The sequence below is a fragment of the Perognathus longimembris genome, chromosome 26 (assembly GCF_023159225.1).
Source record: "Perognathus longimembris pacificus isolate PPM17 chromosome 26, ASM2315922v1, whole genome shotgun sequence".
Taxonomy (NCBI): domain Eukaryota; kingdom Metazoa; phylum Chordata; class Mammalia; order Rodentia; family Heteromyidae; genus Perognathus; species Perognathus longimembris.
In genome coordinates this window covers 4732202-4746271 of record NC_063186.1, presented here as the reverse complement: position 1 = coordinate 4746271, position 14070 = coordinate 4732202, and the positions used below count along the sequence as shown (strand labels likewise).

Genomic DNA, 14070 nt, shown 5'->3' with positions numbered 1-14070 from the left:
GAAAGTGATATGAAATATGTAGATAGGAAAATAAATGTGCATGGTATTAAATACAATTAGAAAAATGGAAATTAAAAACCAAAATGATGTCTGTGTTGTTCCTTACAAATGAATTTGAATATACAATTACTTTGACATAAACATACCTCTAACACTTACCTTTTAGAGTGAGCAGTTGTCAAAGATAAGCTGAGGCTTTAAACAGTGTTAGAAGGGTATTGATGTCAAAATAACTATATATTCAAATTCAGTTGTAAGGAACAACACAGACATCATCCTGGTTTTTAATTTTCGTTTTTCTAATAGTATTGAATATCTTGCACATTCCCATCTGCACATTTCATATCAATGTCACGAAGATATCCTTTTGTCTTTTATCCTTTTTGGTGGAAAAGATGTTTGCTTTACTATTGTTCAGTTGTGAGAGTTTGTAATACTCTAGACAATAAGTTTCCCTTGATATGTAGATTGCAAACTTTTTTTTGTCATTCTGCCCCTTTTCTGTTCAGATGCTTTGAAAACAGTCTTTCATGGGGAAAAAGTTTCAGTTTTGATGAAATCCAACATAACAATTTTTTTGTTAAGTCTAGCACTAGATATGGAAGATCGTCAGCTCTGGTTTTCATTCTCCTAAATATTGATACTGTTTACATTTAAGTTCATAATCACTTTGAGTTAACTTTTATTTGTTTATTTGTTTTGTGCTGGTCCAAGGGCTGGAACTTAGCACCTGAATGTTGTCCCTGAATTTTTTGTTCAAGGTTAGTATTCTACCACTTGAGCCATATCTCTACTTCCAGTTTTTTCATGTTTAATTTGAGATGAGTCCCATTGATTTTCTTGTCAGAGCTGTCTTTGAACCTCCATCCTCAGATATGAGGCTTGTGAGTAGCTAGGATTACAGGCCTGAGCTTCACTTTGAATTAACTTTTATCCTAGCCCTGAGTCTTGGTTTAAAATTCAGCATTACTTCCTATGCATTTGTCAACATTTGTCAAAGCACTATTCTTTATCTATTTAGTTTCTCACTTCTACCAAAAATGAGTTATGTATATTTTTGCTATTATACTATTTCCTCTTCTCTTCACCTATTAGTCTATTACCTACTCATACCACTATGTCTCATTACTGCTAATCTAGAATCTGGTCTTCCAAATAGATTACCTTTTCTTCTTGTTGATTTTGTTTGGACTTTTACTTTTTCTCTTCTTTCTAGCTTTTTAAAAATTTTATTTATTTATTTATTGTCAAAGTAATGCACAGAGGGGTCACAGTTTCATACATAAGGCAGTGAGTACATTTCTTATCAAACTTTTTACCTCCTCCTTTGTTTTTGTCCCACCTTTCCCCCTCCCGGGTTCCCTCCGCACCCTCCCCTGAGATGTACAGTTGGTTTACAGCACATTGTCTTGTAAATATTACTGTTACATTGGTTCACCTTTTACCCTTTGTCTCTCCATTTTGGTGTTTCCATTCCCTAGTTCTAATAAATGGACATACAATACCCAGTGTACCAAAGTCAGTTACAATGACAACAGGGGTAAAACCAGGAGGGAAAAAGACCCCAAAAAAGGCAAAATTTCATGTGGTACATTGAAAATAACAACAAAGATCAATCACTTATTTCCCAATCTTTATATAGAGAGCCAAATTGTGTGAGTTAACAAACCCCCATATTGCCAACTGTTGTGGAATCATATTCCTTCTTATATGTACCAAAATCTCATATTCAGCAATGAGGATTTACTGTTTGCACCTGTCTATCTGTAAGACTTTATTACAAACTGAACAAAGACAATGTCACCAGTACTCCTCTTTTTTTTTTTTCTCTCTATTACCTGAACCACAACTCCACTACTCCACTTTCAGCTTTAATTGGAGATAAGACACTCGAAGACTTTCCTGCCTTGGAACTGTAATCCTCAGGTCCCAGCCTCCTGAGTAGCTAGGATTATAGGCATAAGCCATCAGTTCCCAGATGATTATCTACTAAAATTATTGGATTGTTTTCTCATTTACATATTTACCAATGTTCATTCTTTTTTATTTCTAACAAAATATGTTTACACTGATTACTGGAGAATGAGTAACATATAGAAGTGAATGAATAGCAGGGAGATCATGAAAAGGGCAGTTTATAGAGCCCGCCATATCCCAGTAGTGATTCCAAGACAGGATTCCTGAGTCTCAAGTGGTGCTGCAGAGGCTCAATGAGAAGCCTCTCAGAATCTAAGTGATGAGCTATGCAGAGCCCACGTGGAGAAACATCACATGCAAGCTGAGGCCTCCACCCTCCTCTTGCTCCATGCTTAGAGATTTTCAGATTCACAAATTCTTGTGGGAGACAAATTAGAGGACTCAGAAATCAAGGGAAAAGGGTGAGCATCCTGGAAAAGCAAATGCAACACAGATGAAAAACAGTTACTCATCCTCCTGGTTGTGTCTATTATAGTACTGTGTAGAGTCACAGAGGGAATCAAAAATGAAGGAGCACAAGGTCATTAGAAACAAACAAACAAAAATTAAAAAAACTGTGGCCAGTGGCTCATGCCAGTAATTCTAGCTAATAAGGAGTGTGAGATCTGAGTATCATGGTTCAAAGCCAACCAGAGCAGAAAAGTCCATGCTTCTCTCCAATTAACTACTATAGTTAACCAATTCTCTAACACTATGCAGGTACTTATTGGAACATATGGATATAAATAATTTCTATTTATTCTTACTTGATAAATAATTGTATACATAGGGCACAATATAACATTTTTATTTATATTTACATATATTTTAAAATAATCTTCTTTAGTTTCATTTTGTACTTCTGATTTACACTTTCAAAAATATGTATCAAATTAGCTTGGAACTCATGGCTCCTGTCTGTAATCTTTGCTGTTTTGGAAACTGAGATTGGAGGTGGGGAGAATCATTGTTTGAAGCCATCTTGCACAAACAAAAAGAGTTGACAAGATCCTTTCTCAACTCATAGCTGGGGACAGTGATTTATGTCTCTCATCTACTTCTGTAGGAGCCTAAGATTGAGACTATCATGCTTCAAGAAAATCCAGGCAAAAACGAGTCCACAAAACTTCATCCCAACGGGATAATGGGGGTGTCATGGCACACCCCTTTCATCTTAGCTATGACATGAAGCTAAAATAGATTACCACAACCCAGGTGCATGCCCAGACAGGAAATAAGACCCTATATCAACAATGAACTGTACAATAAAAGAGCTAGAGGAATAGTACAGCAGTACAACACCTGCCTAGCAAGCATGAGGTCCTGAGTTCACAGCCCCACTACCTCACAAACAAATATATCAGCTTAAAACCATACCTATGTTTGGTCAAAAGATTGCCAACAAGGAATCGTTAAAATTTTCATCTAATGTTATGTGTTAATTATCGGTACAAGTTAAAACAGAACTCCCACACAATTAAAACTATGGAACTAGGTCTGTTAAACGTCCATTCATATCAGAAGGCCTCCAGGTCAGAACTAATTCTAGAGAGAGAGTTTATCAAAAGCATCTATAAAGACAAGCATAGCAGGTGGTAAAGAAAAGCTATTTGGGATCTGTAAAGAATCTACCACGATAATTTACCCAATCTGGCCCACCTATCTGAGATTCCTAACTGGCCCCTAGTGAGATAGGACATGTAATTTCAAATGTGAATGGCTGTTTGCACTCTATATTATAGAAGATATCAGAGTTCACGCCGATACTATTTGCTAAGCCTACAATTAAGCACAAAGACAAAAGGAAAAATTTTCCCAGCACAGCATGGCTTCAAATGCATTGAAAGTTCCAGAAATGCAGTAACAATGCTGGCCTTTGGGCACATTTTGTCATACTGGGGTTTCATGCAGTGACAGTAGAAACTGCAGGCTGCAGAAACAATAGTTGGCCTTGATGTTGGAGGTGCCAGACAAAAGAGACTGGAAATGACAGAAGTACACAGGAAAACTGGGTGGGAAAAAATAATGGTGGCAAGAGTGTGAGATCAGGAGCTTCAACATATGTATGGGGATCTGTGGGCCTGGCACAGACTCTTGGATCCTCAGCAGAGTCTGCTGCAAACAGCGCCAAGAAAGAGAGTGGCAAACTCTAGTTTTTGCTTCATGATGTAATTAAGAAACAATCTCCATCCCCTTCTTTTCCTTTCCTCTCCTTTCTTACCCTCCTCTTCCCTGTTCTTCTATCCTCTTCTCTGCTCTCCTCTCCTTTTTTCTCCTCTCCCTTCCTTCCTCTCTTTGTTTCTCTCTTCTCTTCTGCTCTCTCCTCTTCTCCTCTCCTCCCCTCCCCCCTTCTTTCATCTCCTCTTCTCTCTTCTCATCATATATCCTCTTTATATTTTCAACCAAGAGTTAGTGCAAAGACAAGCTTAAAAATTAGAAGATTCAACTTCTCCAGAAAACAACCATGCTGCCAGCTTGACTTATCATTTTCAGCGTAATACACTGTGAAAAAATATATGTTTAAGTAAATAATAAAATAAGAAGGAACATCATGCAACTAATAAATAACTGGAGAAAATGTTTCAGGGAGTCGTTCCAGGGGACAAGTAAAGCTGAATAGAGAGTGTGAGCACCACACCACTTCAGATGAACAGAGCCAGAAAAATGACCTCGGGTATCAATGACTCTTTCGGATGGGCTCACATGGAAGAAAACAGAAGCCGCACAGTGTCATAACTATGAAAATAGAACACTGAAACCTGTGGAGGGAGGGAGGGACAGAGGGACGGAGGGAGGAAGGGACGGAGGGACAGAGGGACAGAGGAAGAGAGAGAGAAAGGCTGCGCTTTATTAGCCATCATTGAATAGAGGAACAAAACTTACATACAATGTTACATTACATTACAGTGTAAGTTACAGTGTAACTTACATTACAGTGTTTCTGGGTGTGTAATTTTAGTAAATATGTGCCATGGTTCATTACTTTGTCAGAGACTGGTAAATAAAGGAGCTTAATTTGACTTGTGGTTCTGGAAGCCAGGAAGTTCAAGATCAAGACATCAGCACTTACAGGGCATCTGATAATGGGTTCACATTGAGACAACTCAAAATCGAAAATGTGAGGACAAGCAGATGCAGGCAGAAGATAGATCCATGGACAACCTTGCTTATAACTACAGCTCTCATGTAGCTAGTCTGGCCCTGCAAGAGCACTGAGAAGACATTTTCTTGAATAAACAGTATTTTCCATGCACAAGGGTTCTGCATTGTGACTCAGACAGACACTGCCTTACTATATAGATAATTAACCAAAATTGAGAATTTGTGACCATTAGCTTTAAACAACTCAGATCTCAATCTTTCACCATAAGAGTGGATTTAAATACCTAAAGACTCTCCCATAAGAAGTGTAGTATGTCTTTTAAAGGCTTCCCCCTAAGTGCAGTACTTCTTTTATAGCTGAGGCAGTGGAAGTGACAGTCTACGGCATAAAGGTAAAGACCCGGTCCATCCTAATAAGATGGCCTCATCTCTTTGTAGTTTTTCGAAGTGCTTTTCACAAATCCTTGTGCTTTATATATTACTTATCATGATTAAGCAATTTTTTTCTATCCTCCATGGGCCCGAAAAGTAATTGCCATATTCAATTGCACTGTACAAGTCCACATTAGTATAAATCTCTGAGTATAGCACCCTGCAGCATTCAGAACTTCAGAACTCATTCATTCTTATGTATTAACAGTTTAACTTGACTTTACAGAGACATGTTGAGTCATTTTTTTTTCTGGATGTGTACTATAGGTCAAAAGAATAAATTCAAAGGCATAGAATCTAGGAAAACATTCAGTCTTATCCTTTGACATTGCCAAATACTACACTTTTGAAGAAAATGTTAAAGAAAAAGGAAAACTCAAAAAGAAAAACTCAAAGATTCAGTAAAACCAGAATATTGAATTCAGTTTTTCTCTAAAATTGCTATTTTTGTCTTGCCAAAGTGTGCATATTTAAATTATCTACCTTCTGTTTAATTTTTCTCATAAAAGAAATATATTTTCTCCCATTTCAAATTTTTTCTCTACAAATAAAAATGGAGTCAATTGCTATCAGCTGATACCAACTATTTCCAATATTTTGTTATAATTCTTTCAAATATTATCCTGACTGTTTAAGCATTTACATTCTGTATTTAATTACATGAATGTATACCAGCTTTTATTTTCATTATTTTTTCATTATTTTTTATTTTCATTATTTTTCAGTTATCATAAAACAGAGCTATGATTTTATAATAAAGTCTTTAGAAATATTCAAGTGTAGTTCAGTGGCTTACCAATATTCTTTTTCTTTAATAAAGAATATTTATTTGAAAAAATATTCAAATGCAAAAATAATCTTACCAACTAGAATTTACTACATTCTCATTTTTTGAGCATCTGATGTTTTTCTCCCATCCAATAAATCTATTCACAAGATTGACATAGACAATTTTTTTCTTTATCAGACTTATTTTCTTAGAATACTTTGTAGGACCAAAGATTATAGAATTAAAAAGGTAGAATTGGTTCATCCAATCACTGCCTCACCTTTGTGTTCCTAACTACTTAGGAGGCTGAAATCTGAGGATTGAGATTCAAAGACAGCCCAGGCAGATTTTTATCTCCAATTAGCCATCAAAAATCTGTAAGTACACTGTGGATCAAGTGCTAAGCAACAGTATTGGAAACCAGTAACAGCACATGCACACACACACACACACACACACACACAGAATTATGTTAAAAATCCCTTGTCAAATTGTTTTCTAGTAAAAATGAAATAAACTGCACTATTGCCTTGCATGTGTATATTCTATTTTATCAATCATCACCTTAATTTCATCATGAAAGAAAGAGTATAGTTTGCTAGTGGATTAGACATAGCTTGCATGACAGTTTTAACTACTGGTTTTATAACCTGTCTTCACAAGTGGTCAGTAAGAGCAAACATGCTCATAAATTTATTCACTATTTATCTTGGCCTGATGCAAGGGTGAAAGTGTTCACAGTGTATTTGGAAATTGCAATCTGAGGCAGTTTGGTGGAGAGAAAAGGAAATAATTTCTGTTAGGACACAATGAGATTCATCTGTACATTAGTAATCATCTTATAAGGGACCACAAAGCAACACAAGAAAGTATAAGCAAACTTGCTTGCTAGAAACACAGAATTCTCTATTACAAATAAGATGTACTTTGGCAAAATCCATAGAAGAAAAACAGAAAAGAGGACTGATCTGCTACCCAGGATACCATCTGCCACATCCCACAACGTACATGTCCATCGGACTGAGATCAAATAGCCATCTCTTAAAAACGAAGGCAAGAAGTAGACACCGGGAATCAGAAAAAAAAACAAAAACAGGAAATATGGAAGTAAATTTGTGTGTGATTCTGTATATATCAGATTCATGACAGACCTATTGGAATATAAAAAAGGCAAACAGACTATGCAAAAATCTGTGAAAAGGCATTCATAATAGTACTCTTTTATGAATCTGATCATCAGAAGACAATTCTTGATGGTTTTTTGTTTGTTTGTTTTGGCTTTTCAGTATTGTTGTGTGGTGCTGAGGAATCGAACCCAGGGCTTCATGTATATGAGGCGAGCACTTTACCAGTAGGCCATATTCCCAGCCCTGAGAAGACAATTCCTTAGCATTGTGAGGAGAAAGTTAGGTAAAGCTTGAGTTTTTAAGTCTAGAAGATGGTATTACCATTTCAAGATAACAGAACAAAATTCTAAGATATGAATGACTAAAACTTTTGTTCAGCCACCTAAAAGAGAATAAGAGACAATGAAATTTTAATTTTTTTCATTATTTGCAATTATTTACATTCTTGTGAACTCATATCACTTCTCCTGCTTGGTGTAATTAAATTATTATTTCTGTTTGAGATAACTATAAAAATACATTACTAATTCTTCTAGAAATTATTCTCTCTCGTGCTTCACCCATTTCTATATATTCCCAGGGATTCATTATCATTATTCATATTGCTATAATGTTCACTATTGTATATTTATTATCTTTCAAACAACATAAAATTATTAAAACTCAGACTTGCAACTGTGTTTAGAATAATTCTTTTTTTTTTTTTTTTTTTTGCCAGTCCTGGGCCTTGGACTCAGGGCCTGAGCACTGTCCCTGACTTCCTTTTGCTCAAGGCTAGCACTCTGCCACTTAAGCCACAGTGCCACTTCTGGCTGTTTTCTATATATGTGGTGCTGGGGAATCAAACCCAGGGCTTCATGTATACAAGGCAAGCTCTCTTACCACTAGGCCATATTCCCAGCCCTAGAATAATTCTTTAACATTCACTTATTCTGACTGGTTTCAGAGCTCCTGGACTCTTTTTTTTTTTTTTTTTGAATCACAATTTCCTCATTTTTTGTTCACACTTTGATTCATTTTCATGGCTCTGAAGAGAATCCCACAGCTTCTTGTTCAGGAATGACTTACGTATGTGGGACTGGAAGCTTTGTCATGTTTCTCCCAGACACAACACACACAGGAAATGTTAATTGGTTGTTACCTACCCCCAGCACATTTTCTGCTGAGCCTGGTGGCTGTCCCTCAATAGCACACCAAGTTGGTGTTTTGAAGAGTTATGAGAACATTATTTTTCCTGTGTATATAATCTGATTTTTCCCAGTTAAGCTTATATGTCTATTCTTTTTTGCTTTGATGTTTCAGCTATACTCCTTGCTTCTGTTGAAATACTAAACTTGACTCTTTTTTTTTTTTTTGGCCAGTCCTAGGGCTTGAACTCAGGGCCTGAGCACTGTCCCTGGCTTCCTTTTGCTCAAGGCTAGCACTCTGCCACTTGAGCCACAGCACCACTTCTGGCCATTTTCTATATATGTGGTGCTTGGGAATTGAACCCAGGGCATCATGTATACGGGGCAAGCACTCTTGCCACTAGGCCATATCCCCAGCCCTGACTCATTTTCTTAACAGTGTAGCCATTATGTACCACCATTTGAGGGGTGTACGATAGCCATCAATACACCACCATTTTGAGAATGATCCTCACAAAATACAGGCAGAGTACTAGGCAGTAATAGGCAAGATCATACAACCAATGACGAAAATGGAACCAAGGCTTTGAACCCAACCAACACTACACCAAAGCCTAGGCCCTAAAGGTCTCATGAGTTCTCATGTCAGCATTGGTTTTTCTCAGCTGGTGGTATTTTTGTTAAATATTTCTCTGGATCAGTAGCTGTGATGTTTAATTTTAGGTATCATTTTGACTGGGCCATAGGTGCCCAGATGCTTGCTTATACATACTTTCTGAGTGTGTTTTCAAAGATTTTCTTGGATCTGATCAAAATTTAAGTCAGTAGACTGAGTAAAGCAGATTGCAATTTCCAGTGTGAATGGAATTTGATCAATCCCTTCAAAGGCTCATAACACATTAAGTAGAGTAAGTTCAGATTCAGTCTGTGCTTGTATGCCTTTAGACGGAGACACTAGTCCTTAGACCTGGATTCAAGCTAAACCACTGACTCCCCTGGGTGTCCAGCTTGTGAACTGAAGACTTTGGATTTCTCAGCCTATAATCACATGAGCCACTTTCATACACATACAAGGCATGCAAGGAGACAGAGAGAGAGAGGATACAGATAACACAGATTGATACAGATATAGATGATAGAGATGACAAAGTTAGAAATAGATATGTATTATAAGACATAAATCAAGTCAAGTCTTGCTGATCTTACTGATTCTGTGTAATACAGAAGTAATGAGATCAGGAGATTAATTTTAAAGAATAATATTAAATTTATGAAGTAATATTACATTTATGAATTCTCTAAATTTCATGCTAGTCTTTCTACATGTCCAAGTATGTGTATTTTTCTGAGTGAACAGTCTTAATTTTTGTAGTCTCAACATGTTGTCTAATTGAACATATGCTAAAGAAAAATGCTGTTATGTTTTCTGTCAAATCTTGGTGTGGGCAAGAATCTTATATTCCTTCATTTTTCCCACTTTCTTTCAGTAAACTGAATCTCTCAAGGATTTTAAAAGTTCAAACACATGGTGTGTCTTACCTGGAACATGTTATGCTTCTTATTTTATTTATTTTTAGTTTATTGTCAGGGCCACATATTATATATCTATATCTATCCATATCTAGCTATATCTATCATATATATATCATCTCATATATATATACATATACATATATATATATATATATATCCAGTCTGGTTTTATATGCAACAATTAGGAGGTGAACATTACTCTGAAAAGATCAAATTAATAGATCCTGCTCACATTGCTGGGAGAATTATAGACGAGCTAGGTTGTCATTAGGTCCTGGTGTCTGGAGGATCAGAGAGCATGTTCTCAAAATGCTCTTTCAAGGCAGCATGGGTAAAGACCATGAGCTATTTGTGTCAGATACTTCTCCCATCCAAGTACTAACCAGGCCCGGCCCTGCTTAGCTTCCAAGATCAGAAGAGATAGGGCGCATTCAGGGTGGTATGGCCATAGACAATGTGTCAGATACTTCTCTAGGTCTGCCCTTGCCCTGACATGGTGCAAGAAGCAGCTGGAGTTATCATCTATTCTCAATCCTATTCAAGGCCTGCCAGGGACATCTTTGGAGATCTGGATATGTCTCACAAGAGCTTTGCATTTCATCTGAGAGGAGCCTGGCTTGCTCAACCTTCAGTTGGACTTCATCCCAAGAAAAATTATTTTGCTGTCTTGAAATTAGGTGCTTATTTCCAGTTTCTAAAATACATGAAGATTTCTCCCCATATTTAACAAATATGACCAGCCACTTTAGCTACGTGTGGAAGGAAACAGTTCCCAGAGCTTAGTCATGTGCTGTGTCTTCCAAAACTCTGCCACAATTATCAAATCACAAAGCTCATGTAACCCAAGTGGCATTAATTCAGAAAGCATCACTGAATAAATTACATGGGAAGGAAAGCATGGCTACTCCTGTCTCAGTGAAGGACTGCTAGACTGCTCAGTTTTAAGTTCATATTTCTTCTACAGAAATTGACCTCAAAGTAGTAAGACTCCCATAAAGCTTGTTTGGCTCACCTTTGCTTAGAAGCAGCAACTGTCTGAGTTAGGATCTGTTGGGATAATGGAATCTTGACTGTCTCTTTTGTTATCTTCAGCACACAGGCTGAAGGCTTTATCTCTATCACTGTCATGTTCTAACAACAAAATAGCTCCAGCTAACAGATAGTGACAGGTAAATCATTTAAAAACAATTGTACAGAAAGTTCTTTTTCAATCGTGATTATCTTTCTTAACAGTAATTCCCAAACCTGTCCATTCTAATGATTCACAAAAGCACTCTCTAATAATATATAAAATGTGGATCGCCAAGATTCTCAAATTTTATAGTGGTTATAAACCTAAGAAGAATGTTGCATTGCCTCTTCTCACCAGGTGAAGAAATAACAGCTCAGGTTTATGCTTTCCATAAAATAAATAAAAACAGAAAACCTCACACAGCAGAAATGGATTCTTTTGTTATTTCAACAGGAGAAACACCTCTTGAATTCACATGGAATGCTTTATAACACTCTATTGGAGAGAGTCCAGTCAGAACAAAGAAAAATATAAGGTATTTTTCTCAACATGCAATTGCTTTCAATGATTTCACTAATACATTTCCATTATTTTTTGTAAAATAATAATTGTAATACAGAATAATTATAATAATTGTTATTATGTAATAATTATAATACAAAAATATATTTTGGACCAGGAAAATTAAAGGAGACAATAACCTAAATGTTTGTTTCAAAAAGGCCTTCCCAGTTTTAAAATTTGGTCACTGAGCCAGGTGCTGTTGGCTCACATCTGTAGTCCTAGCTACTTAGGAGGCTAAAACCTGAGAATCACATTTCAATGCCAAAACCAGCCTGGGCAGGAATGTCTATGAGATTCCTATCTCCAATTAACCACCAAAAAGCCAGAAGTGGAGGTGGTGTGCCTCAAGTGGAAGAGAAAAAATCTAAGGGACAGCACCCGTTCCTAAATTCAAGCCTCAAGTAAGAAAAAGAAAGAAAGAAGGGGGGGAAGGGAGGAAGGAAAGAAGGAAGGAAGGAAGGAAGGAAGGAAGGAAGGAAGGAAGGAAGGAAGGAAGGAAGGAAGGAAGGAAGGAAGGGCTTATTGGATGTCAGTTGCAGTTTCTATAGATTTAAAGACCAATACAACTCTTAACTTTAAAGCATAGAAAGTAAGGAGGAACATTAATGACAGACAGCTGAATAGATAACTATGTTAGGCTATGGTTACCAAATCATAGCAGAATGCAAATTCTGTACCTGAGCTATGCTAGAATGAACACTGACATTATTAACTCTGCTGGGGAAAATGCACACCTGAAAAGGAGAGAAAGGAAGAAGTCATCTTAGTAGATATGATTGATTGGCAAAACAATGTTTACATACTCCAAGAGATATAGATGTCTTAGAACAGGATTTTGAAAGGAAAGGGCGTGAATAGTTGGCAATATTTTTACAGGGAAGGAGGCAAGGGTCATAAAGGTCATGACAAAAGGTAAAGCACAAATAATGGGAACCATCAGCTACTTTTTCTCAGGTCCTTATCTTTGTTAAACAAATACTCTACCATCTAAGTCACTTTCCTAATCCTTTCTTTCTTCAGTTGTTTTACAGATAGAGTCTCATGCTTTCGCTCAAGTAAGACTCAGACTCTAATTATCTTATCTATATCACCCTACAGGCAAGCTCTACCATGTCCAGCTTGCTTGTTGAGATAAGGTCTAACTATTTTCCCAACATGGCCTCCAGTCTTGATTCTCCCTACCTCTGCCTCAAATGTAGGCATTATAGGCATGCACCATCAGCTACTTTTGTGCAGAGCGTAGTGTGGTCATATATTCATTTGGTTGTAGAAGGGGACTGAATCAAGGGTCAAAATGTACCCACTGCCTTATGTATGAAACTGTAACCCCTCTGTACATCACTTTGACATTAAATAAGTAATTATTCAGATAAAAAGGAGTAAGAAAGAGAGTTAGGTGAGACGGCTTTTCCCACAGGAGCACATGACATTTGCTGTGAACAGGAGGTATCTGTCAGAACTAAGGACAAAAAGTAGGGGCACTAAAAAGGCCTTATGAGGACAGAGGCAATGTGGAGAAGATAGAGAGGGGAAGAAGCTAGGAAGAGTCACAAGAATTGGAAGGAAATTGCCCAGTCTTACTTCTCTCAATCTGGCAGTATAGAAAGAAATGGTGGGTTTTGCTTATTCAAGGAGATAATCATTAAATTTATGAAAACATAAAGGTGTCTGTGGCATAGCCAGGTAGAGTTATGTTTGTTTTCATTAACAAATCTGAATAAGCATGTTCATTTTCTGAAAACTTGCCTTTTGAAAAAATTATAAAGATGTATTGAAAGTATTGTTTATGAATCATGTTTTTTTTTTCTTTTCTGCAGAAATGTACAGCAACACTTCCCACGCTATCAAAACACTAATCTAATTTTAAGTGCATTAATTCAAGTCAACAAACATTTATTATGAGCTTCTGTGACATAGGGATAGTCAAGGGATAGGGATAGGATAAGGTAGTGGTGTAGAGATAATGAAGAATAATCCATGTCCCCCCCAAAACTCCTAATTGATAAAGACAAGGACTGGAGGAACAGAAGCAGAAAAGTGAGTAAAGATTCAGTATATTAAAAGCTATAAACAATGTTAACATTCTACTACATATAAGCTAAGAAATCACAGAGTACAGCCCTTATAAGGCCACAAAGGATCTATCTGACAAGTCAGAGACCAGGAAATTTTGTGAGTATTCAGTTTCAAAAACAGGGTCAGTAGGAGAAAAATCACCCAGACTCTTGAACTTGATTCCAGTATTCACTCTGTCTTTCATGAAGGACTCGGAGTGAAATAGGAGTTAGTTTGCTGGGAATTCATGTCCATCTGGGAGATTTTCCCCTCACATTCTGGCATGGAACTCTCCATTACTTTGATGTAGTAATGAGCTTGCATCTGTTTTCTTTGCTTTCATGGGTATTTTAGTGGACGACTTAGAAAGGCTGCTTTTAAAATATCATGTTT

General features: G+C 36.8%; 1 protein-coding gene across 1 annotated transcript in view; it reads left to right on the top strand.

Annotated features, from left to right (window-relative positions):
• Window positions 1–14070, top strand: part of Ephb1 (EPH receptor B1) — a 193043-nt gene that overhangs the window by 172224 nt on the left and 6749 nt on the right. Inside the window, exon 8 of the mRNA XM_048334449.1 lies at window positions 5416–5450. Within this exon, the coding sequence (XP_048190406.1) occupies window positions 5416–5450 (35 nt within the window). The remainder of the gene's footprint in view (window positions 1–5415; window positions 5451–14070) is intronic.